A 25,609-nucleotide genomic window follows, 5' to 3' on the forward strand; every position below is an offset into this window, starting at 1 on the left:
GTGTGTGTGTGTGTGTGTGTGTGTGTGTGTGAGAGAGAGAGAGAGAGTGTGTGTGTGAGAGTGTGTGTGTGTGTGTGTGTTTGTGAGAGTGTGTGTGTGTGTGTGTCTGTGGCTGTTCATTTTCTCTCATCATCAACGGGACAGGACTTGGATATTATCGTGAACACTTACCCAAAGAGTCACGCATCTACAACTCTGAACACATCAGATAAGCTTTTTTATATTCACTGTCATTTCCATTCTTTTTTTTTAATATTGATTCACATTACTTTAAAGACCACCTGCGTGTTTATTGATTTGGAAAAGAAGAATTGGCTTAAAATGCAGAAGTTTTTTACCATATAGGCCTGATCCAGCGCCTGCTTCCTGTAGTCCAGCTCCTCCTCCAGATAACCCTTCTGTTTGCAGAACATCTCCTGCAAGTCAACAGTCATGTCGTAGATGATAATAATTAATGCATCTGTCTTGCACTGCATCTCACAAATGACATCTGCGTAATAATTTAAGCTTCTAACATCCAATACAGGAAAAATGACCTTATTATACTGTGAAATACCCTTTACGTCAGATGCAAACGCTCTCTTTCGTTTTTCCTTAAGTCTAAAAGCGGGCCAGCGGTAATACTGTCGAATTGTTTGTCTTTTTGCCAGAATGATTGTTTTCTACACTGTAATGGATTATAAGATGACAAACAGGTAAGATTTTAATATGATTTCTTCTATATTTCATGCCCTGTCTTAAAATGATGTGGTGAAAGACCCTTAAATGTCTGCTTTGTTTGAATTTGTTTGTTGGTCTTGGCCCAAAGCTGCTTGCTAGGAACTGTTTAACTTCACAGAAGATTTACACTACATTTCTAATAAAATATTTCAAATCAAATCAGTGTTTTGTGTTTATTTGGTTATGCACACTGCCATTCAAAGGTTTGGGATCAGTAAGATTTTAAAGGGGTCATGAACGGCATTTTTTATTATTTTGTGCTGTTCTCTGAGGTCCACTTATAATGTTAATTTTTACATCAAAAACATCATCATATAGCAGTAACAGTTGTGTATGTTTGACAGCCTACATCCTTCACAGATGGAGGCATAAATACTCAGTACATATCAACGATCTGTAATAACAGACAAAGCAATAGAGATCACATAATAAGAACAGTTCCTCACACTCGTGTGGTGCGACATTACTGTCTATATTCAGCACAGCATCGTCTTTTAGTTCCAGTCTCTCTGAAAATCCTGCATTGAATTGTTGTTTATAAACGAATCCGTGGTGAAATGAAGTGAACAAAGGACCAAGTTCTTACTGACGCGATGTGTTTTACTTACATGTATGTACATATTTATAACTCTGTGTATAAACGTAATATTTATGGAAGCATTCGAGCAGGAGTAACGGTTGGAATAAAACAGCAGAGTGATTGAATTGAATCAATAAGGTCATGTTTTACAGACTTCAATTCTTTAGATATATGATGATGACATTTACACTCTTTAACATTTTAAGAGAAAAAACATTATATGAATAAATGACTAGTTACTGGCTCTTCAGAATAAACCTGATCTAAATAGTGCATCTCTGTGTGCATCGCTTAATGTTGTTAATGTCAAAAATCTTAATGAATGTAATGTCAACCATAATAAATGTAACGGTCTATGTATTCTATCAGTAATTTAAAATACAGTTTCTTCTGGAAGTTTGTTTCTATGTTTCCAAGATTTTAAATAAAGAAATAAATAAAGGTAATTGTGATTTTTTTTATCACACAATTCAGATTTTTTTCTATATAAACTAAGAATTGTGAAATATAAATTTGCAATTCTAAGAACGAAAAGTCAAAATTGTAAGATAAAAAGTTGCAATTACCATTTTTATGTTTTACTCCACGGCATAAAAAAACAGAAAGGTGAGACATAAACTTAGAATTCTAAGAAATAAAAAAGTCAGAACTGTGAGATACAAATTCTCAATTCTGCCTTTTTTTCGTCTTCTTTTTCACAATTCCAAGTTTACGTCTCGCAATTCCTCTCAAAAAAGATTTCTCAGAATTGCAAGCTAAAAAGTCACGAAGCCAGCAGTGATTTGTGGACAGAGATCAAACCTCCAGCTCAAGAATGCGAAACTCCAGGAGTTCGTTCTGATCTTTAGAGTCCTGTAGCTCCTGCTGCAGCTTTCCGTTTTCATTCTCAGACTTTTCAACCTGGCGAAGAAACATCAGAAAAAATGTCATCTGACTGAAGATGCGGATGATGTTGCACAGATGCTGCTGATATTCGATGATCCGATTCAACCATACAAACAACCAAAAATGACTTCAGATAAACATGACATTTGTGTTTAATTTTTTTAATTGCTGAAGAGTGCTGAACTTTCTTCTCCTGCATCCTATTCTTCATGTAATCCAGAAGGTTTGTTTGAGCTGCGCCCTCTACTGTACAGAAGTGAATTTACATTTCCTTCGGCCTGACGCTTATTCATTTCACTTTTGGTGTGAAGGAGCCTTTACATTTGCCAAAAATATAACTTTTTATATTGAAACCAAATAGGCAAGCACAGCCCAGATGAGAAAAAGTAACACAAAAGTAACATTACTTTGCATAAAAAGTAACTAAGTAATGCAATTAGTTACTTTTGTAGGGAGTAACTCAATATTGCAATGCATTACTTTTGAAAGTAACTTTCCCCAACACTGATTACTTTGTTCATCGTGTTCACTCACCTTCACCAGCAGCTCTTGATTGCGCCTGAAGAACAGTTGCTTCTCTTCCACCCATCTGGAGTCCTGTAAGGAAGAGAGCAAATGATGTGAATCAGACATACAGTACGTGTGCTTTACAACCAGATACTCTGTGAAATCAGTTTTTAAGCATGGAGAAACACTCAGCAAGATAAATACCACACTAGAAATTGCAGTATGAGCGTGCTGAAATGTCACGCAATCACAGGTCACTGGGTATAAATTTTGCATGCACTAATATCAATAAGAGTAAAAGACTTTTACCTGTCCTTTTAAAGCGAGCTCGTTTTCCAGGTCTTCAATTTTAGCTTTATACCTTTGAACGTCTGCCTGGAGCTGCTCATGAGCCTGCAAAGATAAGAAAACTATATATAATAACAACACAATATGTAATTTTTCGCCGCTAGAGGGCGCGTATTCAAAACAAACAAATCAAAGGCAAAGGCTAATCAAAGGCGTAGTTTGATGAGGCTGTGACTGAGTGTGGAATCATGGGAGTTGTGGTCTGCATCCCCACAGCCGATGCAATCCGACGGGACTCGGGGAGAAATCATGTTCATGGATGAGCTAATGATTTATTAACGTAGTAGAATGAAGCAGGGTGAGGCTGAAAGCCATCGAAGCGAAACGAGCGCAACACATGGCTCGAAAGCAGCGGAGCTTTTATTATGCCACAGTCGAGCGCTTCCGCTGCTTCCGGTCGTGTGTATGTGGGGTAAAGCAGAGGAGCTTTTATTATGCCACAGTCGAGCGCTTCCGCTGGTTCCGGTCGTGTGTATGTGGGGTACAGCAGTGGAGCTTTTATTATGCCACAGTCAAGCGCTTCCGCTGCTTCCGGTCGTGCGGATGTGGGGTAAAGCAGTGGAGCTTTTATTATGCCACAGTCGAGCGCTTCCGCTGCTTCCGGTCGTGCGTATGTGGGGGAAAGCAGTGGAGCTTTTATTATGCCACAGTCGAGCGCTTCCGCTGCTTCCGGTCGTGCGTATGTGGGGGAAAGCAGTGGAGCTTTTATTATGCCACAGTCGAGCGCTTCCGCTGCTTCCGGTCGTGCGTATGTGGGGGAAAGCAGTGGAGCTTTTATTATGCCACAGTCGAGCGCTTCCGCTGCTTCCGGTCGTGCGTATGTGGGGGAAAGCAGTGGAGCTTTTATTATGCCACAGTCGAGCGCTTCCGCTGCTTCCGGTCGTGCGTATGTGGGGGAAAGCAGTGGAGCTTTTATTATGCCACAGTCGAGCGCTTCCGCTGCTTCCGGTCGTGCGTATGTGGGGGAAAGCAGTGGAGCTTTTATTATGCCACAGTCGAGCGCTTCCGCTGCTTCCGGTCGTGCGTATGTGGGGTAAAGCAGCGGAGCTTTTATTATGCCACAGTCGACCGCTCTGACACTATGGACACGCTCCGTGTCACGAGTTAAAATTGCTTATTACTCTGGATTTAAATATTCCTCGAAACATTTGGGATAATGTAAGTACACAAGTCAGCAAAATATATAACACTGTTCTAGTGGTTTTTGGATATTTTAATAAAAAAATCTTACATATTGTGCCTTTAACAATAATAACCATGATGAGGATTTTTCTTTCTTTTTGACAGTTCATTCATCAGGATAGCTGTACCACTCCAACATTTGAATATCAAAATAATGTTTCATTCAGAAATTAAAAACATATTAATTATATTAAAATGTGTCTTCATATTGTTGTATGTGTGAATTGCATTTATAATGTATTTTTGAAAGAGGTAATAAATCTGGGCAAAAGAGACCTAATTTCTGTAATGTTAATGGGTAACCAGTTGTGCACAGGCAGTATTTGAAGAATACCTTAGCCTCCATTTCAGCGTCCAGCACACCTCCTTTCTGCTCCTGCAGCAGAGCATAGGCTCTTTGAAGAGCCTGATATTCCCGTGTCAGCTGCTTAAAGCGCAATTCAGACTCTTCAGCCGCCAGACCCTTTAAGAATAAAAAAGTCTATGAGAAATAATGAACATGAACAGCATAAAACACAGGAAACCTGACTGAGAAATGAAGGAAATCCATAATCTTGCTGAATGCTCACCTCGTCTAAATCTTCATCTGGCGTAGCCGGGGTTCGATCCATGCGCAGGGAAGCCACGGAGGAAGTTTCTGAATCCATGGACTCTTCATCATACCCATAGAATGTGTCTACAACAATATGCCTCTGCGCGGGGAACAACAAGAGCAATTCTAGGTAAATATGGACCTTTTCATTGAATTTCGGATATTCTGAACCCCAGTGTGGCTGGTTGCTCCAAAAGTTAAAAAACAGATTGCAATGTTTTGAATGCTGATAGAAGAAAATACTGTAACAGTAGCAATGCTTGCATCCACAAATTTTGGGGTATCGCATAAAAACACTGAATGGAAATGTGAATCTTAAAATGTGCATTATGTTTTAATGTTTTAATCCGGTAACAAATCGTGCATAAACTACGATGTAAACCCATTTACTAAATAAATTCCTGGCTGCGCAACAAAAAACTCACGTGACATTGTCTTAACAGATCAGGTGATTGGATAACTGGACTCATTTGCAGACTAATCTCATTGCACACTGTCTAAAATATTGTTTTAGACATTATGAAATTCCTGAGCCAAAGTGTGTCATCAGAATATTTTGGCATAATTAAGTAGTTTTTATTAGTGCTGTCAATCAATTAATAAAAATGAACTAATTAATCGCATTTTTTTCTGAAATTAATCATCCTTAATCCCACCTAACATTAAAGTTTTTAAATATACTTTTATATTGCAATAATTTCACAATCTTCAAATTAATGTAGAAACGACATAAAGAACAGTGTATTTTGTATATTTGTTTAATGGCATCTTTTTTGTGACTGAAGGCAAGTAATAGTTTTTTTCCCTAATATTTAACCATTATCTAGCCATACAACATTACATTATAATTGAGAGCTAATTATTTTAACATTTATTAGACTTTAACAACTTCTAATTTAAGTGAACTTAAAACACTTCACATAAACCCATTATAATAAATGTCATATTTAGCTACCTGTGCCCTTCATCATTTAGGAAATATACAGAAATTGCATAAAGTTATCAGACACTAAATTCTAAATTAAATGTAGGAGAATCCTTAAAGCTACAAAAGTTATTGATTTCCTCTTTTGTTCTTTTTGAAGAGTCATCACAGCAGCTGGTTATGAGGTTATTTTGGCTGCTTTAAGAGCTGCTGCTGCTGAACATGATGCAGATCTGACACGCGTCAAAGTTTCTCAATACTCTTTACCTTTTCTGACCCACCTCAGCTCTTAAAGTCTCTATAATGAGCTGAGGAGTTGAATCAGGGTTTGTTAGATGAGTGAGACAGAACAGTTTTTAAAAAAAACACTGCATTTCAGAGACATGTTCATAAATGTGACTCATATATATATATATATATAACAAATACTTACATACATGCACAATTTTACGGCAGCTTTAATTGCCTTTTTGGTAACTTCATGACTTAACTGATGACATAACTATGACATTGCACTTTCATAGTTTCTTTTGCGCTTCGATATGAAATGATACAGGCTACAGCGAAGTGAACTTTCCAGGAAGTGAAGATTTGGTTCTCTTGAATACATGGGATGGAAACTGTGCTTTATTCACAAATGTGTTATGCAATATATACACATTTTTAAAGTTAAAGTTCAGTTCACAACTTTGGATGGAAACATAGCTAGCTGAGAAAAGCACACACTTTCAAAAACCCTCACCTTTATAGGTCTGCTTCGTTTATGCCTCTTCTTTCTCAAGAGTTTTTCTCTATCCTGTAACATGCATAAGAAAGATATGATAGATGGGTGTTTGGTGCTCTCTGCTGTGACTCCTGGCTGATGTTTGTGAGGAGCACTCACTCGTGTCAGCTCATCGATCATGCTCTGCTGCTCGAGAACCTGCAGTTTGAGGAACTCAATCTCTTGATCGTCGCTGGCCTGATCCAGATCATTCAGAGACTTGAGTTTCTTCAGTGGAGGATGGGAGGTAATCTTCTCCTTCTGAACACAACAAAACAGTAGGAATACAACAGCATTGCAAAAAAAAAAAAGTTGGTGTAGAAACAATTTTCACTCAGAAATTGCTAGTGAATTTCACAAATAATCACAAAGAAACGGCAAGTAATGTACAATTTCGAAGTAGAAAAACTGAAATAGTATTTTCTTGTGAAATGCACTAAAATATTTGTTTTAACTTTGAAAAATATTTTTTTGCAGTGGGGATCCAGCCTTTTCCATCTGCAGAAAGCTGTAAACGGTATTTTATTCACAAGAAATGTTTCTGTACATTTTGTAGTAATCATGTCAGCAGTATATGTATCCAATGATTATCAAATTAAGGAAAAGAGCATTATTCAGGCATATATCCTGGCATGTTGTCACCCTTAGGTAATTTTAAAGGAATAGTTCACACTAAAATAAAAAATGTACTCCCCCTCAGGACATCCAAGATTAGGATGAGTTTGTTTCTTCATCAGATTTGGAGAAATGTAGCATTGCATCAGTGTCTCAGCAATCGATGCTCTGCAGTGAATGGGTGCCGTCAGAATGATAGTCCAAACAGCTGATAAAAACATCACAATAATCCACACCACTCCATCAGTTAACATCTGGAGAAGACAAAAGCTGCGTGTTTGTAATAAACAAATCCATCAAGACATTTAAACTTTAAAACCTAGTTTATAACCAAAATACAAGTCTATTATCCAAAATATCGGTTTCTTGAAACAGGAGTGAAATATGTACAGATCAAGCACCGTTTACAAGCCAAAACAAACAAATGTCGGTGGATTTTGAGGAAACAGGAGATGGACTTTTTCACTGGAGGAAGCGTTATTTTGGACTCGTATTTTGTCCAGAAGTGATATTTAAAATTGAAATGCCTTGATGGATTTGGTTCTTCCAAACACGCAGCTTTTGTCTTCTCAAGATGTTAACTGATGGACTGGAGTAGTGTGGATAACGTGTGGATTATTGTGGTGTTTGGACTCTGACGGCACCCATTCACTGCAGATGATCCATTGCTGAGATCCAATGCTACATTTCTCCAAATCTGATTAAGAAACAAACTCATCTACAGCTCGGATGGCCTGAGGGGGAGTAAATGTTCAGCAAATTGTCATTTTGGGGTGAACTCTCCCTTTAAGAAGCGATCCAGGTGCCTGAATCATAGTAATGAAAGGAAACTGGACAGCTAGTAGACTAGATTGTGGTACTTTACTACCTAACACGAAGGATGAGCCTGCAAGATGGGGAATTGTGCCACGCAAATTGCATTCAAAACAAATTTTATGGGGGCACTACCTGATTTTTACCATACGGGGTGCAAAAACAACACCCAGCATGTGAAAATAAAAACCGCTAATATTGGGCAATAATAATAATTTGTGAATTCCTTGCTCAGTATTTCCTGTCCATCTGAGAGATTGTGAATTCGCATTCAAAAATACGTACTTTTTTTTAACCAAATTATTATATAAACATTTATCTCGGGTAAACACACAAGGTTTAGTGCTAAATATACATGTATAAATACTTCAAAACGATATGCAATTATGTGATCTTAAAACAAAGCACCCATATAATTTTTAAAAACTGTCAGCATTAAAACAACACACAGCGACAGAGCATTTAAAAAGCGTACATTCAAAGTTCAATACAGCTGCTTGACTAAAATAACATTGCGCTATCTGCTCAAACATCACATTTGTGGTGAGATTCAAATATAGGAGCGACGCTGAGATGCCTTTCTGTGCTTTGTTAGCATTCGGAAACAAATGCATTAGATTTAATCACACATTAAACTGAAATCACAAACCTGCACTTTAAAATGCGGATTAAATTTTAAAGTGCATTAGAAAATAAAGAGGAACCCACCATTTCCAGGTTCTCCTTGGTTATGGATTTAAGCTTGTCCTCCGTCCTCTGAAGGGAATGACTGAGTTCATCATTTTTCTTACTTAATAATTTGTTCTTCTCCAGTAACGGCTTGCACTGTTTCTCTGTTTCTCGAACACGCTTCAACTGAGAGGAGCAATTCAGGGTTAATTATTCATAACCAAAAGACATAAAAAGAGAAAGACCGCACATAAAAGAAGATGCATGCTGAGGATTTAATTGTCCTGTAAAAACCAACAACAATTCCACAGTTGGCATTGCTTGTTTATCCTTCACTGCGACACTGAGTTTCCAGGAAGCATCTATGCAAACAACATCAATGACATAGAAACATACCAGCTCGTTTCTTTCATCCACTAAGATTGAATTGCGGTCCTCCAGTTTACGAATGGTGGCTTTGAGTTCACTCATGCGTTTCTGGTTTCTTCTCATGTCCTAAAACACATACACCCGATATACCTGTAACATTTAACTTGACACACACACATGTCCAGTACATTGCATAATAAAGGAAAATGTATGCACTAATATAAAATGTTTACCGTATTAACCCATATTTACACTGGCAGAGTATCACGTGAATGCATTAGTGTTTGTGTGCTTGCAGGTGTAGCTTTAAGTCAGTCATTCAACTGGCTTATAGCAATAACAATTCACCTTAACTTAAAATGATGCATTACAAGAACGGACATAACCATTTAGATTAACTCTAATCTTTCAATCTGTTTCTCTTACACAGAAATGTGCTCTTTTAACAGCAATAATTTATGCTGATATCATTTTCAAATTGTAGACTGTGTGTTTAAGACTGCACTACAAGAACATCTAAGGATTCACATGTGTATTTGTGGAATTGCATGTGCATTAGTGGATTCGACGAGTCTAGTTTCTTTACCGGACTCCCACAGTGCTCTGCTCCATCTCCAGCGCGGCCGGGGATCTCTCTTTTGGGGCTACCCAGGTTGCATTCTGCCTCTTTCACCAGAAACAGCTGCTCATCAAGCACATCCTTCTGCAGCATCAGCTTCTGCACGAAGCCTGTCGCTGTTTCCAGCTCTTTCTCTAGCGCGAAGATCGTCCGGTCCTTTGCCTTGATCTCATCCACCTGCACAGTTTAACAAAGGTCATACTGGGTTAAGCCACAGGGTCAGGGTTAGGCTTTTTAAAGTCACCATGAAATCAAAAATGACAACTGTAATTTTTTTTTACAGAGTGCTGAAGTATTTATTACAAATGATTTATCTGTGCACATCGTTTTTAAAAAATTCATTTGCACTTGTAATCTTTAATCAAAATTATTAACCTCCCCTCCACTTCTCACCCATAGATACCTAAACATATCTATGCTCTCAATGACATCTGTTCTATTCATGACGTAATACTCAAAAAAAAGGGCTGGACTATGCTGACTGTCCAGTGACCAGGCTTTTAGCACCCTTGATTGACAGGCGATCTGACCAATCATAACGCCGAATCTGCCAATTTGTTCGACAAACAAACCAGACAGGAAAGTTAATAGATTAACGTCAGAAAGAGTCGAACTTGAAAAATGTGAACTGACGTCTTTCCGCGGTTGAGACAGCATACCATCTGATGTTCATTCATGTGTATTTCATGCTATACCTAGCAGGAAATGATCGATTCACGTTTGAACCTCTAGAACGCCTCGAGGCGCTACAGCGATCAGTCACATTAAAGAACCCAAAACATAAGATTTATTGTTTGAATTTCTTTAAAAAATTACAAAATTTGAATGCTGAGACTTTGTTTCAAAAGTAGCCTGCTGGTCTGTTGGAGCATTGCCAGCGATGTGATGATGTGTGGCGTGAGAATGCATGTGAACCGATCATCTCTTCCTCTTTACTACAAGTTATAGCACGAAATAAACATGAATGAACATTAGGCCGCGTGTCCACCAAAGAGTTTTTCCCGAAGGCTAGCGTATTTAAAATTTCATGTAATTTTACAGCAAAATACTGTTAGATCTATGTTTCTAAAGAAATAGTTCACCCAAAAATGAAAATGTGCTGAAAATGTATGACCCTCGGGCCATCCAAGATGAGTGGTGTGGATTACTTGTGGATTACTGTGATGTTTTTATCAGCTGTTTGGACTCTCATTCTGACGGCACCCATTCACTGCAGAGCATCCATTGCTGAGACACTGATGCAATGCTACATTTCTCCAAATCTGATGAAAAAACTAACTCATCTACATCTTTGATGGCCTGAGGGTGAATAGTATTTTCCTTTAAGATGGTTGTCTGTATATTATAAAGGTTAATTATTTTTTTTATTGTAGATCATTATGCGGGCAATAAAGGTCTACATAATACCTATAATGTCGATACCTCCTGGAAGTATGTAATATCAAATCTTCCATGTTTGCTTAACGGACCACAGAATTTATTTGACATTTCCAGATTAAGAATAAAAACGACGGTTTACCAGTCGACGAACATCTCGCTCAAAACATGAATGAACATTAGGCCGCGTGTCCACCAAAGAGTTTTTCACGAAAGGCTAGCGTATTTAAAATTTCATGTAATTTTACAGCAAAATACTGTTAGATCTATGTTTCTAAAGAAATAGTTCACCCAAAAATGAAAATATGCTGAAAATGTATGACCCTCGGGCCATCCAAGATGAGTGGTGTGGATTACTTGTGGATTACTGTGATGTTTTTATCAGCTGTTTGGACTCTCATTCTGACGGCACCCATTCACTGCAGAGCATCCATTGCTGAGACACTGATGCAATGCTACATTTCTCCAAATCTGATGAAAAAACTAACTCATCTACATCTTTGATGGCCTGAGGGTGAATAGTATTTTCCTTTAAGATGGTTGTCTGTATATTATAAAGGTTAATTATTTTTTTTATTGTAGATCATTATGCGGGCAATAAAGGTCTACATAATACCTATAATGTCGATACCTCCTGGAAGTATGTAATATCAAATCTTCCATGTTTGCTTAACGGACCACAGAATTTATTTGACATTTCCAGATTAAGAATAAAAACGACGGTTTACCAGTCGACGAACATCTCGCTCACTGTCCCACTTGATCTTGGAAATTTGCTCCTGGTGCGCTTGATGTTCAGAGCGCAGGTCACCTGCCTTCATCTTGTCAGCTAAAATTATAGTATTAAGTGCTTCATCCTTCTGTCGTTTGGAGGATTTTAGCTCGACTATTTCTTGCAGCAGCTTGACGCGCTCGTGGTCAAAGAAGCGGCGGGCTTCCTCTCGGGCCTCTAGCGTTAGAGCAGTGCGCACTTTCTCGCCGCTGCCATCGCGCAGTGCACTGAGCGCAGTCCGCAGACGCTGGATCTCGCCTTCTTTAATCTTTGCGGTACGTGCTAACTCCTGCTCGTGCTGCCGTGTCAGCGATTCTCTCAGAGCTGCGAGTTCCTTTAACTTCTCCTCGTGCCAGCGAGCCCGCTGCTCCGTCAGCATCACCGTATGCCGATGCTGCTCCTGTTCACGAATGCGCTTGCCTTCCTGCACCTTTTCTCGCTCCAACTTGGTCACCTGCAGAAATAAGTTCATGAATGAGCCACGGGGATATGCATTTATTCAACATCTGTTCTAGGTGGACAAGAATAGTACAGCAAGTTTAACTAGTTAGCGTGGCACTGCAGCACCTAAAAAGGCTCATCTCTTGAACCAGAGGTTCTCAACTTTTTATACGAATAGGCAAAAATCAAACTTGATGGAGGGCCGTGGTCCAAAAGTAAATGTTGCATTATATACAACTGTAATATAATTAAATGTATTAAATTAAAATAAAAAATTATATAATTAAACAAAATTTTAAATAACACTTTTTTGACATTTTAAAGTTTTAAAGAAGTCTCTTCTGCTCACCAAGGGTGTATGTATTTGATTAAAAATACAGTAAAAACAGTAATAATGTGAAATATTATTACAACTTAAAATAACTGCTTTCTATGTGAATATATAGTAAAATATAATTTATTCCTGTGATGCAAAGCTGTATTTTCAGCATCATTACTGCAGTCTTCAGTGTCACATGATCTTCAGAAATCATTCTAATATGCTGATTTATTATCAATGTTGGAAACTGTTGTGCTGCTTCATATTTTTTTGGAATCGGTTTATTCTCATTTATTCAAAATAAAAAATGTTTTCTAACAATATAAGTCTCTACTATCATATTTGATCAATTTAACACATCCTTGCTGAATAAAAGTATTAATTTCATTAAAAAAAAAATTTAAATTTACTGACCCCAAACCTTTAAAAGATAGTGTATATTGTTAGAAAATATTTCTATTTTAAATAAATGCTGTTCTTTTTATTCATCAAAGAATCCTGAAAAATACGAAGCAGCACAACTGTTTCCAACATTGATAATAAATCAGCATATTATACTGATTTCTGAAGATCATGTGACACTGAAGACTGGAGGAATGATGCTGAAAATACAGCTGCACATCACAGAAATAAATTATATTTTAAAGTACATAAAATAGAAAAATATTACAGTTTTTTCTATATTTTTTTATTTTTGAACAAATGAGCCTAAAAGACTTCTTTATTAAACATTAAAAATCCTACTGATCCCAAACCTTTGAACAGCAGTGTGTGTGTGTGTGTGTGCGTGCGTGCGTGCGTGTGTGTGTGTGTGTGTGTGTGTGTGTGTGTGCGTGTGTGCATATACTATATTTTTTTATTTTTGAACAAATGAGCCTAAAAGACTTCTTTATTAAACATTAAAAATCCTACTGATCCCAAACCTTTGAACAGCAGTGTGTGTGTGTGTGTGTGCGTGCGTGCGTGCGTGTGTGTGTGTGTGTGTGTGTGTGTGTGTGTGCGTGTGTGCATATACTGTATATATTTTTTTTTTCTTCAGAAGTCATCAACTTTCGCCTGCAGGCCTTGGTTCGGGCATCTCTGTCTTAAAATGTTCTTGAAATGAACACTGAGACGGAGCTTTTGATTTTCTGTAGCTGAAATTGATCTAAGCCGTGCACTGGTTAAAAATGTCAGAAATGTTCAGCAAAGGCTATGAAAGTTCGCTGTAAATGTGCTACAGTTTAATTCAGGAGAGATTGTTTTCTTCTGGCCTTTCAGAAACACGAGGTAAACCTGTACATGCCGTTTGCCTACCTTGCATTTCTCTTGATGCAGTTCAATTTGAATATCGGTTAATTTCGACCTGAGATCTTCATTGGCTGCCTGTAAGGCAGAGATGAGTGCTTCAGGCTTCTCGCCCTTGGCGCGGCCTTTCTTTGCCATTGGGTCAGATGAAAGGGTTCCTCAAACACTCTTAGTATCCATCACTTCAAGTTACACTGACGTTTCCAGCTCCGTCTTTTCCTCATTATCCTTGTAGTGAGAAAACCTGTGGGAGTAAACAGAAACATTTACAGTGAGGGTAAGGACAAAATATATGCACATATGTGGCCCTGCAGCACAGAAGCAGTGTTAAGTCGCTGGGGGATATTTGTAGCAATAGCCAACAATACATTGTATGGGTCACAATTATACATTTCTCTTTTATGTCAAAAATCATTAGGATATTAATTAAAGATCATGTCCCATGAAGATATTTTGTAAATTTCTTACCGTAAATATATCAAAACTTAATTTTTGATTAGTAATATGCATTGCTAAGAACTTCATTTGGACAACTTTAAAGATGATTTTCTCAATATTTAGATTTTTTTGCACCCTCAGATTCCAGATTTTCAAATATTGCCCGATCCTAACAAACCATACATCAATGGAAAGCTCATTTATTCGGCTTTCAGATGATGTATAAATCTCAATTAGTCTTGGAATCTTGGAAGTCTTATCATTTATTTTGCAACTTTTTTCAAATGCCTTTTGCCCATAATAATCCATAATAAAAATATGAATAATAATTAATTATGATAAATAATAATATTAATTATTACATACAGGTGAATTCAGGTTGATTGGGACACATTTGCCAGTCATTTCAATTGATCCTAATCTAACGAAAGAGTAAAATAAACACAAAACAGTTCAGTATGTATTGCCTGAATATGATTGACTGTATAAACTAAAGTGTGACCAACATTTCTTTATACACACAAGTCATTTTGATGTAATGGAAATAACATTTGAAATATTTGTTGGAATAAAATGCCAAACTCCTTTGTTTTATTAATACATAATTTGATACGGTGCAGAACAAAACACAGAAGTGAACAGAATTCTGTTGTGACACATTTCAGTGCACTGCATTGTTAGTAGAAGTAAAAGAACAAGTAAAAGTGTCAACATTATATTTTATTTAAGTTTATTTTCTTAACTCCCTTCCTTACACAGGACTGCTTCATAGCAAAAAATACCTGAATAAAACACTATCTAGTACTATTAATAATAAAACACTTTTTCTTGACCCAGCATTTAATGATAAAGTATGACAGATGAACAAGCCTACACAAGCTACTGACAGCACAGCCAAGAGTTGCCTTGATAACACGCAAACCGCTCACCCGAGCACACATGCTGCGTCACAGAAGCACTTAGATACTAAATCTAGGCTGCTGACTGTACTAAACGACAGGCGATGTTGCTAGTGTTTAACCACGCTTCACAGCCATGCAAGAGACTTCTACAGTCAGACATGTAAACTCAAGAAGACAAGAGTATATAGAGGCATTATGATGATTAAGAGATTGTAAAAGATTATGATGATGATGAGGCATAATGGTGATTAAGAGTGAATGACGCAGCAGCTGTCAATACAACACAGCAGTCGCCTGAAACTACTAAAATAAGACACAGTTATCAGGGCAAAATAATGTGCTGCTGGTACAAGACAACATGTAGCATTTGACAAAGCCCTCTCAAATTAATCACTTGCTGAAATGTATAACCCTCAGTCCATCCGAGATGAGTTTGTTTCTTCATCAGATTTGGAGAACTGTAGCATTGCATCATTTGCTCTGCAGTGAATGGGTGCCGTCAGAATGAGAGTCCAAACAGCTGATAAAAACATCACAATAATCCACAGCACTCCAGTCCATCAGTTAACATCTGGAGAAGACAAAAGCTGAAACAAATCTTATTCTGACGGCACCCATTCACTGAAGAGGGTCCATTGGTGAGCAAGTGATGGAATGATCAATTTCTCCAAACCTGTTCCAATTAAAAAACAAAAGCAAACTTATCTTGAATGGCCTGATGGTGAGAATATTTTCAGCAAATTTTCATTTTTTGGGGTGTACTATGACATTCTGGTCTGACTTTATATGTTGAAATCAGATTTATGGCTCAATCTGACTGAAAAACCTTCTCAGTCGATCTGATTCAGCTCAGTCTGCATGAGAGTTCGATCAGATTAAAAAGAGTGCTGTAAATCTGACATATTTCAATCAAAAGCATGTAAACGGCAGACTCTGACCGATTTCTCAGTTTGATTCGAACACGCTGCACACGTGCGCATGCATGATGCCAAGATGTGTACTGAATATTTGCAAAAATGCTCTTCTGATATAAATGTCAGCTTTCTTAGCTTTCTCTTAATAGGTATGTCACTGAGGCAAAAATGGCACTTGCGGTACTGTAGTTAAACGTATTGTTTTGGATACTTAATTGCATGCTATTTACAATTAAATTCAAATGTATTTTAAATTTATATATTAAATGCAATTAGCAAAGCTTTTTCCGACCCACCCAAAACAGGACTTTCATAATTTTCTCTGTAGATCTGGCAGGTAGCAGTCTTTTTAACAGACCAGAAATATCACAATCTGGCGTCGACAGAAGGTACTTAAATATAAAGGACTAAAATATACTACATAGCAGGCAATTCACACATACTGTACGTTATTTGTAAAATTCTTCTATTTCCAGACAGACAAGCAAAAATAAATTGGCTGGAGTTGCTGTGCAGTGCGTCCAAAATAGAAATGCTGCCAAAATGGCTTAAGTAGACAATTCCAGTGCAGACAGCACCATTGATTATAACGGATCTAAAATGGATCTCTAGACATTTTCCATAAGACCAAAGTACTGAAACGATCAACATGCACCGTGAGAAGGACACAGATTGGTAGAGAGATGTTTTTCAGAATTTTTCTCATTGTTTAAATTGTATCCAAGTGTTTAATTAATTAAAAAGAGTATTGCAAAATACATAATTAAATTAATTATATTAACAATTTTTATATATACTGTATATATATATATATATATTTTTTTTTTAACTGGCCATCCAAAATGTTTATATTCCACTACTGAGCTCAAACCAAGGGAGTAGTGTGAATATTTTAAATGAAGGGTTACTCAGACAGAAACTGTCCTGTTTTAGCATGTTCAGCACATCCGATTTACAATGTACAGTATGTCAGCACTTCTCAACTGAAGGGACACCTAAACACAACTGGACTAACATCTATGTTTAAAGCACAATAATAACAAAATAATAAACCTATGTATAGAGGATAAAACCTAAATGCAACCTGCTGTAGTCTAACATTAAAATACTATAATGGAAAAATTAGGGCTTTGACGTGACATTGCTGCATGTAACCTTGGCAATGCTGCTGTACTTTAACTATCCCTGGTGTTATTCGTAATACCTTATGTCCAATTCGTCAGGTTCAGAATTTAAATGCAGTGAGCAGTTTAAAAATGCATTCCTTGAATCTGATATGAATTTTACTTTGGAGAGCCCGTCTTTGCATTTAGATGTGAATGATTCACTTTAATTCTGTATGTTCCTCTATCCTAAAGTCCATTGTCCCTTTAAGAGTGTTAAGGCCAAACCAGAACCTTGGTTAAATGAGATTACTCAGGGCTTGAGGCGTGCTTGTAGGAAATCGGAGTGTAGGTGGACAAATTACAGGTGTCTTATTATATGCTACGCGAGTCTTCATCTACTTACCAGAATGCAGTTAAGTCAGCTAAGAGAAAATATTTTGCTGATTTACTTTTAAGGTTCCACAGTAAGTCTAATATTTTATTCAATACTATCAACTCAGTGCTAAATCCTATTACTACATGTCCTGATCTGTACACCATTACATGTGAAGATTTGCTTAATTTCTTTGTGCAGAAAATGTATGATATTAGGTCACATTTGGTACCTGTTTCTTATGATCCCCCTATTGCTTGTTTCACCTCTGCTGTGTTGATCTTAATTCTCAAGCTGAGGTAGTTGGGCAGTTAAAACCTACAAACTGTGGTTGTGATATTATTCTATCAAGATTAGTTAAAACATTTTTTATATTATTGGTCCCAGTATACTGACTTTAACTAATAGAAGCTTCAAAACAGCAGTAGTTCCAATGGATTTTAAGCATGCTGTTGTACAGCCCCTCTTGAAAAAAACTAATTTGGATCCAAATGTTTTATCTAATAACAGACCTATTTCTAAATTGCCATTTTTATCTAAAATGATAAAAGTCGCATTAAACCAATTGCAGACCTTTCTAGTTCAAAATGAAATCTTTGAGACATTTCAGTCAGGGTTTAAAGCAAGTCATATTACAGAAACGGCCTTGTTGAAAGTTTTAAATTATATTTTTATTTTGATTGATTCAGGCAGCTCGGTGGTTTTAGTTTTACTAGATCTCAGTGCAGCATTTGATATTCTTGTCTCTAGTCTAGAAAAGATAGTGGGAATCCGGTGTATGGCACTTGAGTGGTTCAAATCCGTCCATTTTGGTCAACATTACTCTAAAACTTAAAAAATTGTCTAGTGGAGTTCCACAAGGATCCATTCTCGGCCCAGTCTTGTTTTCATTATATATATATGTTACTCTTAGGTTCTATATTTCATAAGCATGGAATATCTTTTCATTGTTACGCAGATGACACTCAGGTGTATCTACCTTTGCGGAAACAGGATAAAAGCTCTTTTGAGTCACTATTGAGTTGTTTACATGAAGTTAAATCTTGGATGTCACAAAATTATCTGAATTTGAATGAAAGCAAAACTGAAATAATCTGGTTCGGGGCTCTTGACACCCAAAACTCTTTTGACTTGGGCAATTTAGCTCCCTTCTGTAAATCTGTGGTGAAGAACCTTGGTGTCCAATTTGATCGTTCTTTGAAATTTGATAAACAGATCAACACCGTGGTCAAATCTTGTTTCTTTTATTTAAGATCAATAGCAAAAGTTAAACCCTTTCTGTCCTCCAGTGATTTTGAATGGATCATTCATGCTTTTATCCTGTAAAACTGGATTGCTGTAACTCACTGTATGTGGGTATTAGCCAAGTTTTGTTAAATCGAAAAAATGCTGGGTTAAATACTACCCAATGCTGGGTTGTTTTGACCCAGCGGTTGGGTTACTACCCAGAACTCAACTCAACTCAACTCAATTTTTATTTATTAAGCACTTTCAAAATCATTAAAATGGACCAAAGTGCTGTCCTTGAGTAAAAATAATACTAAAATACATGCAAACATAAAATAACAACAACACATAACATCAAGAAAAACATCCAGCCAATTCTCCGACCTAATTAAACGCTGAAAGCTTGATAAAATACGTAGGTCTTCAAGTCCTTCTTAAAAATGTCCATGCTAGCCGAGGATTTTATAGAAAAGAAGGTTGGGTTAAACATTTAACCCAACCGCTGGGTCAAAACAGCCCAATTGCTGGGTTTGTCCCTATTTTACCCAGCACTGGGTTATATATAACCCAGCATTTTTTAGAGTGTGGTTTAAAATGCGGCTGCTAGGCTTTTAACAGGTACTCGTAAAAAAAACAGCATGCAACACAGATTTTAGAATCACTTCAGTGGTTGCCAGTGCAGTACAGAATTGATGTTAAACTATTGATTGTTGTATATAAAGCATTGCATAATTTGGCCCCACCTTATTTAGTGGATCTCCTTCATATATACAAGCCACCCAGGTCTCTCAGATCAGCAAATCAAATGATCCTAGACATTCCTAGGACTAGACTGAAATTGAGTGGTGACTGGGAATAAGCTAGCTCTACATCTCAGACTGGCTCCGTCATTCGGTTATTTTAAACGAAAACTGAAAGTGCATTTACTTGAATTAACATTTGGTTCTGCAGATTAATTAGCAAGAGGCTTTTTTTAATAACATTTGTTGTTGTTGGTCATTGTTTGTCGGAAAGTAAATATTGTGTAATTTTTATTTAGAGATCGTACAGCACATTGGTCAACTTTACGTTGTTTTAATTGTGCTTTATATATAAATAAATAAACAAACAAACAATTGATAAAGATTTTAATAAAAAGATATAAAAAGTCAATAGACATATAGTCAACAGACATATATATTTTTTTTTTATATACTGGATAAAAGTGCATTATTTTTATTATTATTATTATTATAAGCTGTGCATAATTACTTACTGTAACATACTGTCATGTCATACTGAATATTTGCTTACTACAACCTTGTTGGCAGTGGATGATAATCTTGGTTATGTAATGTACTGGTTAATCTTTCTGCCCACCAGAATCTGTGATTCAACAGCTTTAGGCGTCGGGCAGATACTTTGATTAAACTATGAATGTTCGACAGCTAAATCCATTCGATTACTGATGCGCTTTCCCTCCAGAGACACTCAGTTCATCCCAACACTGCAAATCTAAGAATATCTTTGTTCATATCCTCATCAAAATGAATATACCTGTTTCATTACATGAACAATCCACTCTGGGCATCAGATTTAAATGCACTACTGCTTTTAACACAATATGCTGATTTTAAGGATGCATTGAGGTTGTTGTGATCATTAATCATTGTAAGCATGCATGAAAGACAATAATCTAATCTAATATTCAGAAAAGCGGTTCAGGACTGAATGAGTGTCTACATGAGGACTGCAGCATCTTGATGCCATACTATAAAACCACTATCACTAATACCATATTAACCCAGAAACGACTGAATCACAAAAGCGCACACTGTAGCCACTGGGTGCTAAGTTAAAAATATATATTTGTGTGGGGCAATAATCTGATTTTTCCTCTCCATCTGTCTGCAGACTTACCAAATTAGCTGCTTCCGCGGTCATCTGGTCTGATTTAGCTGTCTATCAGACTTCTGCATCCATAAACCCCTCTGAATGTTTCCGCTGCAAGTGTTTATGTGTGCTAAGTATAGGACATACATCCTATCACACTGAATATTTCCAGTGGGAAACACCTTTCTTTTTTTTCCGTCTAAATTCATCTAGAAGCTTTGCATTAATTTACTGCAATCCCCAATCTGCTAACACATCTGACACATCCACGGCACTAATTACCACGGCTGAATAAAATTACATTAGCTGCTGTATATAGTTTGTGAATATTCACATTGCCAGCTCAGTTCGAGTTACATTCAAGCCATTTGAAGATAAATTATTTTCATGAGGGGAAAAAACATTTAAATATGTAATTTTGATTAAATTAGCCTAGTTTTAAGGGATTATATTAATGACTGCATGCGGATTTTGTTGGCAACCGTGTTTATGGGGTACTTAAATGAAATGGGAACAATTTTTTTAAATTTAGCAACAAAAGACCTTGACAGATTTACCTGAATAAGCTTTTTAAAAATAAATAAATAAGTAACCGTATAAATAAATACATTGGAGTTTTCTCTAATGTCTTTGCTTTGAATTTCCGAGCTTGTTGCATATGTTCTACACTGCATGTGAACAGAGGCACTATATACAGTAGCTAAAGTCTGGTGATAGCAAAGGAAATAAATCAGAGGTCAAGGCTTCTGTACAAACACACACAGTTATGCTTTTAGAGTTATTACCATTTATTTTACGTATCTGTTTAATATTTTCCTACATGGTTACTAAATGTATATATTTTAATTCAAATACTTGATTAATTAATAGGGGTATAGTTGGGGGAATCTGCTGTAATGTTACAACCCCACTATAAAGCAGATAAATGTAGGAAAAATATATCACAAAAAAATAAAATAAAATAATAAAACACTGCAGTTAGTGTGTGATTCCATTTCTGCCCATGCATCACATTGTCTCTTAACTGTACGTCATTACTTGGATCATGGCTGTTTCTGCGCAGTCTGCTTTGGCTCTTCTAATCAGATTTGACAGTAGAGCACTTTCTTCTGAACTCTTGCCCGTAAGCACGAATCCACTTGTTGGCAACTAGAATGAGAAATTCAAAGGAAACAGTTTTTACAGTCTGAATGTCTAGTTTCTAGACCTGAAAACTCTCTTAAGATTTCAGTACACTGCAAAAATTGGTAACCTGCAACTGTTATTTACAGATATACGTATCTGCCTGATTTAACCCCTATTAAGTAGTTTTGGTGGAATAAAGGAATGTATATGGGCTCATTCAATGATTAAATATTTTTGCCTTAAATACATTCAGTTAGATATTATCATTTTAGGTTACGGTTTACAATTTTTTACATGTTACCATTTTTTTCAGTGTAGATTATCTTCACTGACCAGGATTGGTAATAATCTATTTAAATGCACTATAATTATGCGCATGTGCATATGCAATTTAACATTCAACACAATTATTTTTTTAAACAGGTCATACACTCTATAAGACCGGCTGAAATACAATTCTTAGAGGCTGAATCTCACAACATACTATGTGTGTGTGTGTGTGTGTGTGTGTGAGTGTGTGTGTGTGTGTGTGTTTTCTGCTCTTCCTCAACCTCTCAGGCTGATAGATTTTAGTTTTAGTTTAGAATTTTAGTTAAAATATTTTTTTCTGGTTTTGGATGCCAGAAAAAACTGACGGTATCTGATAAAGAGACTGGATCAAACACTCCTGGCGTAGAGATCCCATCTAACACAGTTCTATTCTATTCATGGGCTTGCAAGTCTGAAAGTCACCAACTAAAAATTAGCAGATGAATATCTGTTAGGCTAGTTTATGCTTGAAATTCAACCAAATAGTGATCTGGTGAAATGAATACCTGGAGCTCCTCTGCTGTCTGCAGTTCTAGACCAGAGACACCAGCGATCCTTTGGTTGATCTGACTGATCACGGGATCTTCATGTTCAGAGAGCCATGCGCTGAGAGAGATAAAGAGAACAGTCACATGCCCTGGACTTTGACAGATTCATGCTTTCTGCAACTGTGTCCTCATCTCTTCCCCCGACACTAATAACATAACTCACTGTTCACGACTAATCTGCATAATATGAAAATGAACAATTATTTGACATGCTTTAAAGTACATCAAATGGGCAAAATGTGCAATAAGTTCATTATACAAATGATTTAAGAACCTGAAAAAAAATGATATCATGTTGTTTTAATACTTAAAATAAAAATCCTCCTTTTGAGGATGTGCTTTTTTTAGAGTCCAAACACAAGGAAGTTTAAAGAAGATAAATATGTCCGCCGACTATCACCGGTTTTGCTTTTTTTTGTAAGGCCATCTGAGAATCACATGCATTTTTACCCAAAAATCCTGCAAACCTGTTTGCAATTCTGAGCAACACAAAATAAGATGCTTTGAAGAACACTGAAACCAAACAACACTGAAGCCCTTTGACTCCCACTGCATCCCATACAGAGGAAAAAAGGCATTTTAAGTAAATATATGGTTTATACAGTAAAGCTCAATTAAATATATATTTTTCAAAATGTATTTCAGGGGCAAGAAAATACCTCTCCAGTCGTACAGTAGCTATATTTAGGCTAAATGCAAATATGTGATAGAATAGTCTTACTAGAGATCAAAACTAGATTTATAATGATTTCATAATGTTTCTTTTTTTAATATAGTGTAATACTGTATTTTTGGAACATTGTAAAGTATTTGACTTTTATCCAAATGTGTTATATATTCACATATGTTATAACAAATAAAGTTTTTCTTCAAATGTGACATGAAATATATAGAGAGCAAAAAAAAATAATGCTTCTAAAATTATATATATATATATTTTTTTTAATGGCCAAAAATATATTGGTATGAAAAATATTTACATGAATATATTTTGAAACATACTTTTGGCAAATATATTTTTTGTATATTTTTAAATATATATATTGTCGTACGGGATGGACCCAAAAAAATTGAAAAATCTAAATATCTTCCACAAAAGATAGAAAATCATACAAATGATCTGGAAAGACAGGAGTGTGAGTAAACGAAGGCAAGCTTCTCGTGTTGTGGTGGAGGTGCGAACCTTTTTGACACACGAGAGGCAGCAGAAACTTTTCTTCCAGAGACTGGATCTATGACTTTAGCTCTGGAAAGCTAAATATAAACAGAGATGTGTTGCATTAGATGGATGTTATTAATTACTAATAATACATTATTTGACATTTTAAAAAATGGTACTAATTATCAATAATATCAGATATAAATTAAAAATTTATTTAATTCCCTTCCCACAGAGTATATACACACATACTCAATGCTTCAGGGGGGGAAAATTCCTCATATGTGACCCTGGAGCACAAAAGCAGTGTTAAGTCGCTGGGGGATATTTGTAGCAATAGCCAAAAAAATTCCTCAAATGTGTCCCTGGAGCACAAAAGCAGTGTTAAGTCGCTGGGGGATATTTGTAGCAATAGCCAACAATACATTGTATGGGTCACAATTATACATTTCTCTTTTATGCCAAAAATCATTAGGATATTAAGTAAAGATCATGTTCCATGAAGATATTTAGTAAATCTCCTACCGTAAATATATCAAAACGTAATGTTTGATTAGTAATATGCATTGCTAAGAACTTCATTTGGACAACTTTAAAGATGATTTTCTCAATATTTAGATTTTTTTGCACCCTCAGATTCCAGCTTTTCCAGGTTCCAGGTTTTGTGCTCCAGGGTCACAAATATTGATGAGCATGTATACGTGCTACATAATCAAACATAAGTGACATGTTGCATGCACCTTTGGCCTGGCCAGTGTTTTGAGGGTGTCCATCTCTCCTTCAGAAAGAAAGTCATGGTATCGTAGGATCATAGGCTGGTCCCACTCCACTTCCTCTTTGAATATCATCAGCGGGTTTCCTCTTCCTGTCCTGTACCTGCACACCAGCCTTCTCTCTCTTTGTGGCGTCTGCAAACCATAACACATTTATTAGATCGTATTAGATCCTTCACCTCTGTAAACATGTTCAAACCTGTCTCAAGACATATTTGTTTGATGAGGCCTTCACTATTTTAGGTTTGAGCAGATGTATTCATAGTGTGTAGTATTGTATTGTTCTTATTTTACAGCACTTTTGGTACACTCTACGGTTTTATGAATACGTTTTGATTTGATTTGATTCATCTTACATACAAAACGGGAAAGCACTTTCTCAATCAAGCAAGGCTAGTTAGCTGACTTTACGTAAATTTCATATTACATGTAAGTCCATACAAATACAGTCCAATGTACAGTGTTAATGTGAACTCTGTAAAAAAAAAAAAAAGGGAAAATGTACTGGTAATTTTTTGCTAGGATATTATCCATTAATTTTACAGTCATTTAAACTAACCCTAAAACAACACAATGAAGTGCAAACTTCGAAAGACAGGTAAAACACCTGTTTAAAAAAAACTTTAAAAAACAGGTATTTTTACAGGTTTTTACATATACAGTACATACACACACACACATATATATATATATATATATATATATGTGTGTGTGTGTGTGTGTGTGTGTGCACTGCTGGTAGCCATGTCTAATATATAATTTATTTACTTTCACAATGTGTAATAAAATATTAGAGTATTAAAATGAGTATTCTGTATAAAATTAGCCTTTTAATCCACAATCTTACAGTACATTCACATGATAGCAATACTAAATGAAGAATATGAATCTCTGTAGATCTTCTCAGGCTGCTACTCACCATCGTAAGCCTCTTTCCAGTGCACAGAGCCTCATATGTTTTGTCCAAGGAGTGCTGAGGAGAGTAAAGCTGAGGGATGTATTCGGCGGTCCAGTGCCAGGTCTTAATGCTCTCTATTATGCTTGCGTAAAGTTCAGGCTGAAGCAGATTTCTCTCAGTGG

The 25,609-nt window shown here is 36.4% G+C and overlaps 2 protein-coding genes across 2 annotated transcripts in view; both read right to left on the minus strand.

The window, feature by feature from the left end:
* The window catches only part of LOC107562902 (janus kinase and microtubule-interacting protein 2-like), a 19,551-nt gene extending 5,528 nt beyond the window's left edge, over nucleotides 1-14,023 (minus strand). Inside the window, exons 1-13 of the mRNA XM_016247655.1 lie at nucleotides 13,793-14,023; nucleotides 11,693-12,190; nucleotides 9,555-9,764; nucleotides 8,996-9,094; nucleotides 8,639-8,785; nucleotides 6,623-6,763; nucleotides 6,482-6,535; nucleotides 4,792-4,914; nucleotides 4,557-4,685; nucleotides 3,002-3,085; nucleotides 2,720-2,782; nucleotides 2,102-2,200; nucleotides 339-662 (exon numbers count right to left, since the gene is read on the minus strand). Coding sequence (XP_016103141.1) covers nucleotides 339-662; nucleotides 2,102-2,200; nucleotides 2,720-2,782; nucleotides 3,002-3,085; nucleotides 4,557-4,685; nucleotides 4,792-4,914; nucleotides 6,482-6,535; nucleotides 6,623-6,763; nucleotides 8,639-8,785; nucleotides 8,996-9,094; nucleotides 9,555-9,764; nucleotides 11,693-12,190; nucleotides 13,793-13,921 — 2,100 coding nt within the window. The 5' untranslated portion in view covers nucleotides 13,922-14,023. The remainder of the gene's footprint in view (nucleotides 1-338; nucleotides 663-2,101; nucleotides 2,201-2,719; nucleotides 2,783-3,001; nucleotides 3,086-4,556; nucleotides 4,686-4,791; nucleotides 4,915-6,481; nucleotides 6,536-6,622; nucleotides 6,764-8,638; nucleotides 8,786-8,995; nucleotides 9,095-9,554; nucleotides 9,765-11,692; nucleotides 12,191-13,792) is intronic.
* Nucleotides 14,007-25,532, minus strand: LOC107562903 (prolyl 4-hydroxylase subunit alpha-1-like). The gene is made up of 5 exons (XM_016247656.1): nucleotides 25,449-25,532; nucleotides 24,497-24,664; nucleotides 23,781-23,851; nucleotides 22,556-22,655; nucleotides 14,007-14,027 (listed from the first exon to the last, which is right to left on the minus strand). The coding sequence occupies exons 1-5, from the start codon at nucleotides 25,449-25,451 to the stop codon at nucleotides 14,007-14,009; spliced, it is 363 nt and encodes a 120-aa protein (XP_016103142.1). The 5' UTR covers nucleotides 25,452-25,532.
* Nucleotides 25,533-25,609: the final 77 nt, after the last annotated feature.

This window comes from Sinocyclocheilus grahami, unplaced genomic scaffold (genome assembly GCF_001515645.1).
Source record: "Sinocyclocheilus grahami isolate Dianchi unplaced genomic scaffold, SAMN03320097.WGS_v1.1 scaffold847.1, whole genome shotgun sequence".
Classification (NCBI taxonomy): domain Eukaryota; kingdom Metazoa; phylum Chordata; class Actinopteri; order Cypriniformes; family Cyprinidae; genus Sinocyclocheilus; species Sinocyclocheilus grahami.

Bases quoted from the DNA above. Each gene is read 5' to 3' on its own strand.
- LOC107562903 (XM_016247656.1), bottom strand. The intron at 23,852-24,496 runs GTGCATGCAACA...GTTTATATTTAG, and splicing joins AAACACTGGCCAGGCCAAAG to CTTTCCAGAGCTAAAGTCAT. The intron at 14,028-22,555 runs GTATTCATTTCA...TTACTCCCACAG, and splicing joins AGACAGCAGAGGAGCTCCAG to GTTTTCTCACTACAAGGATA.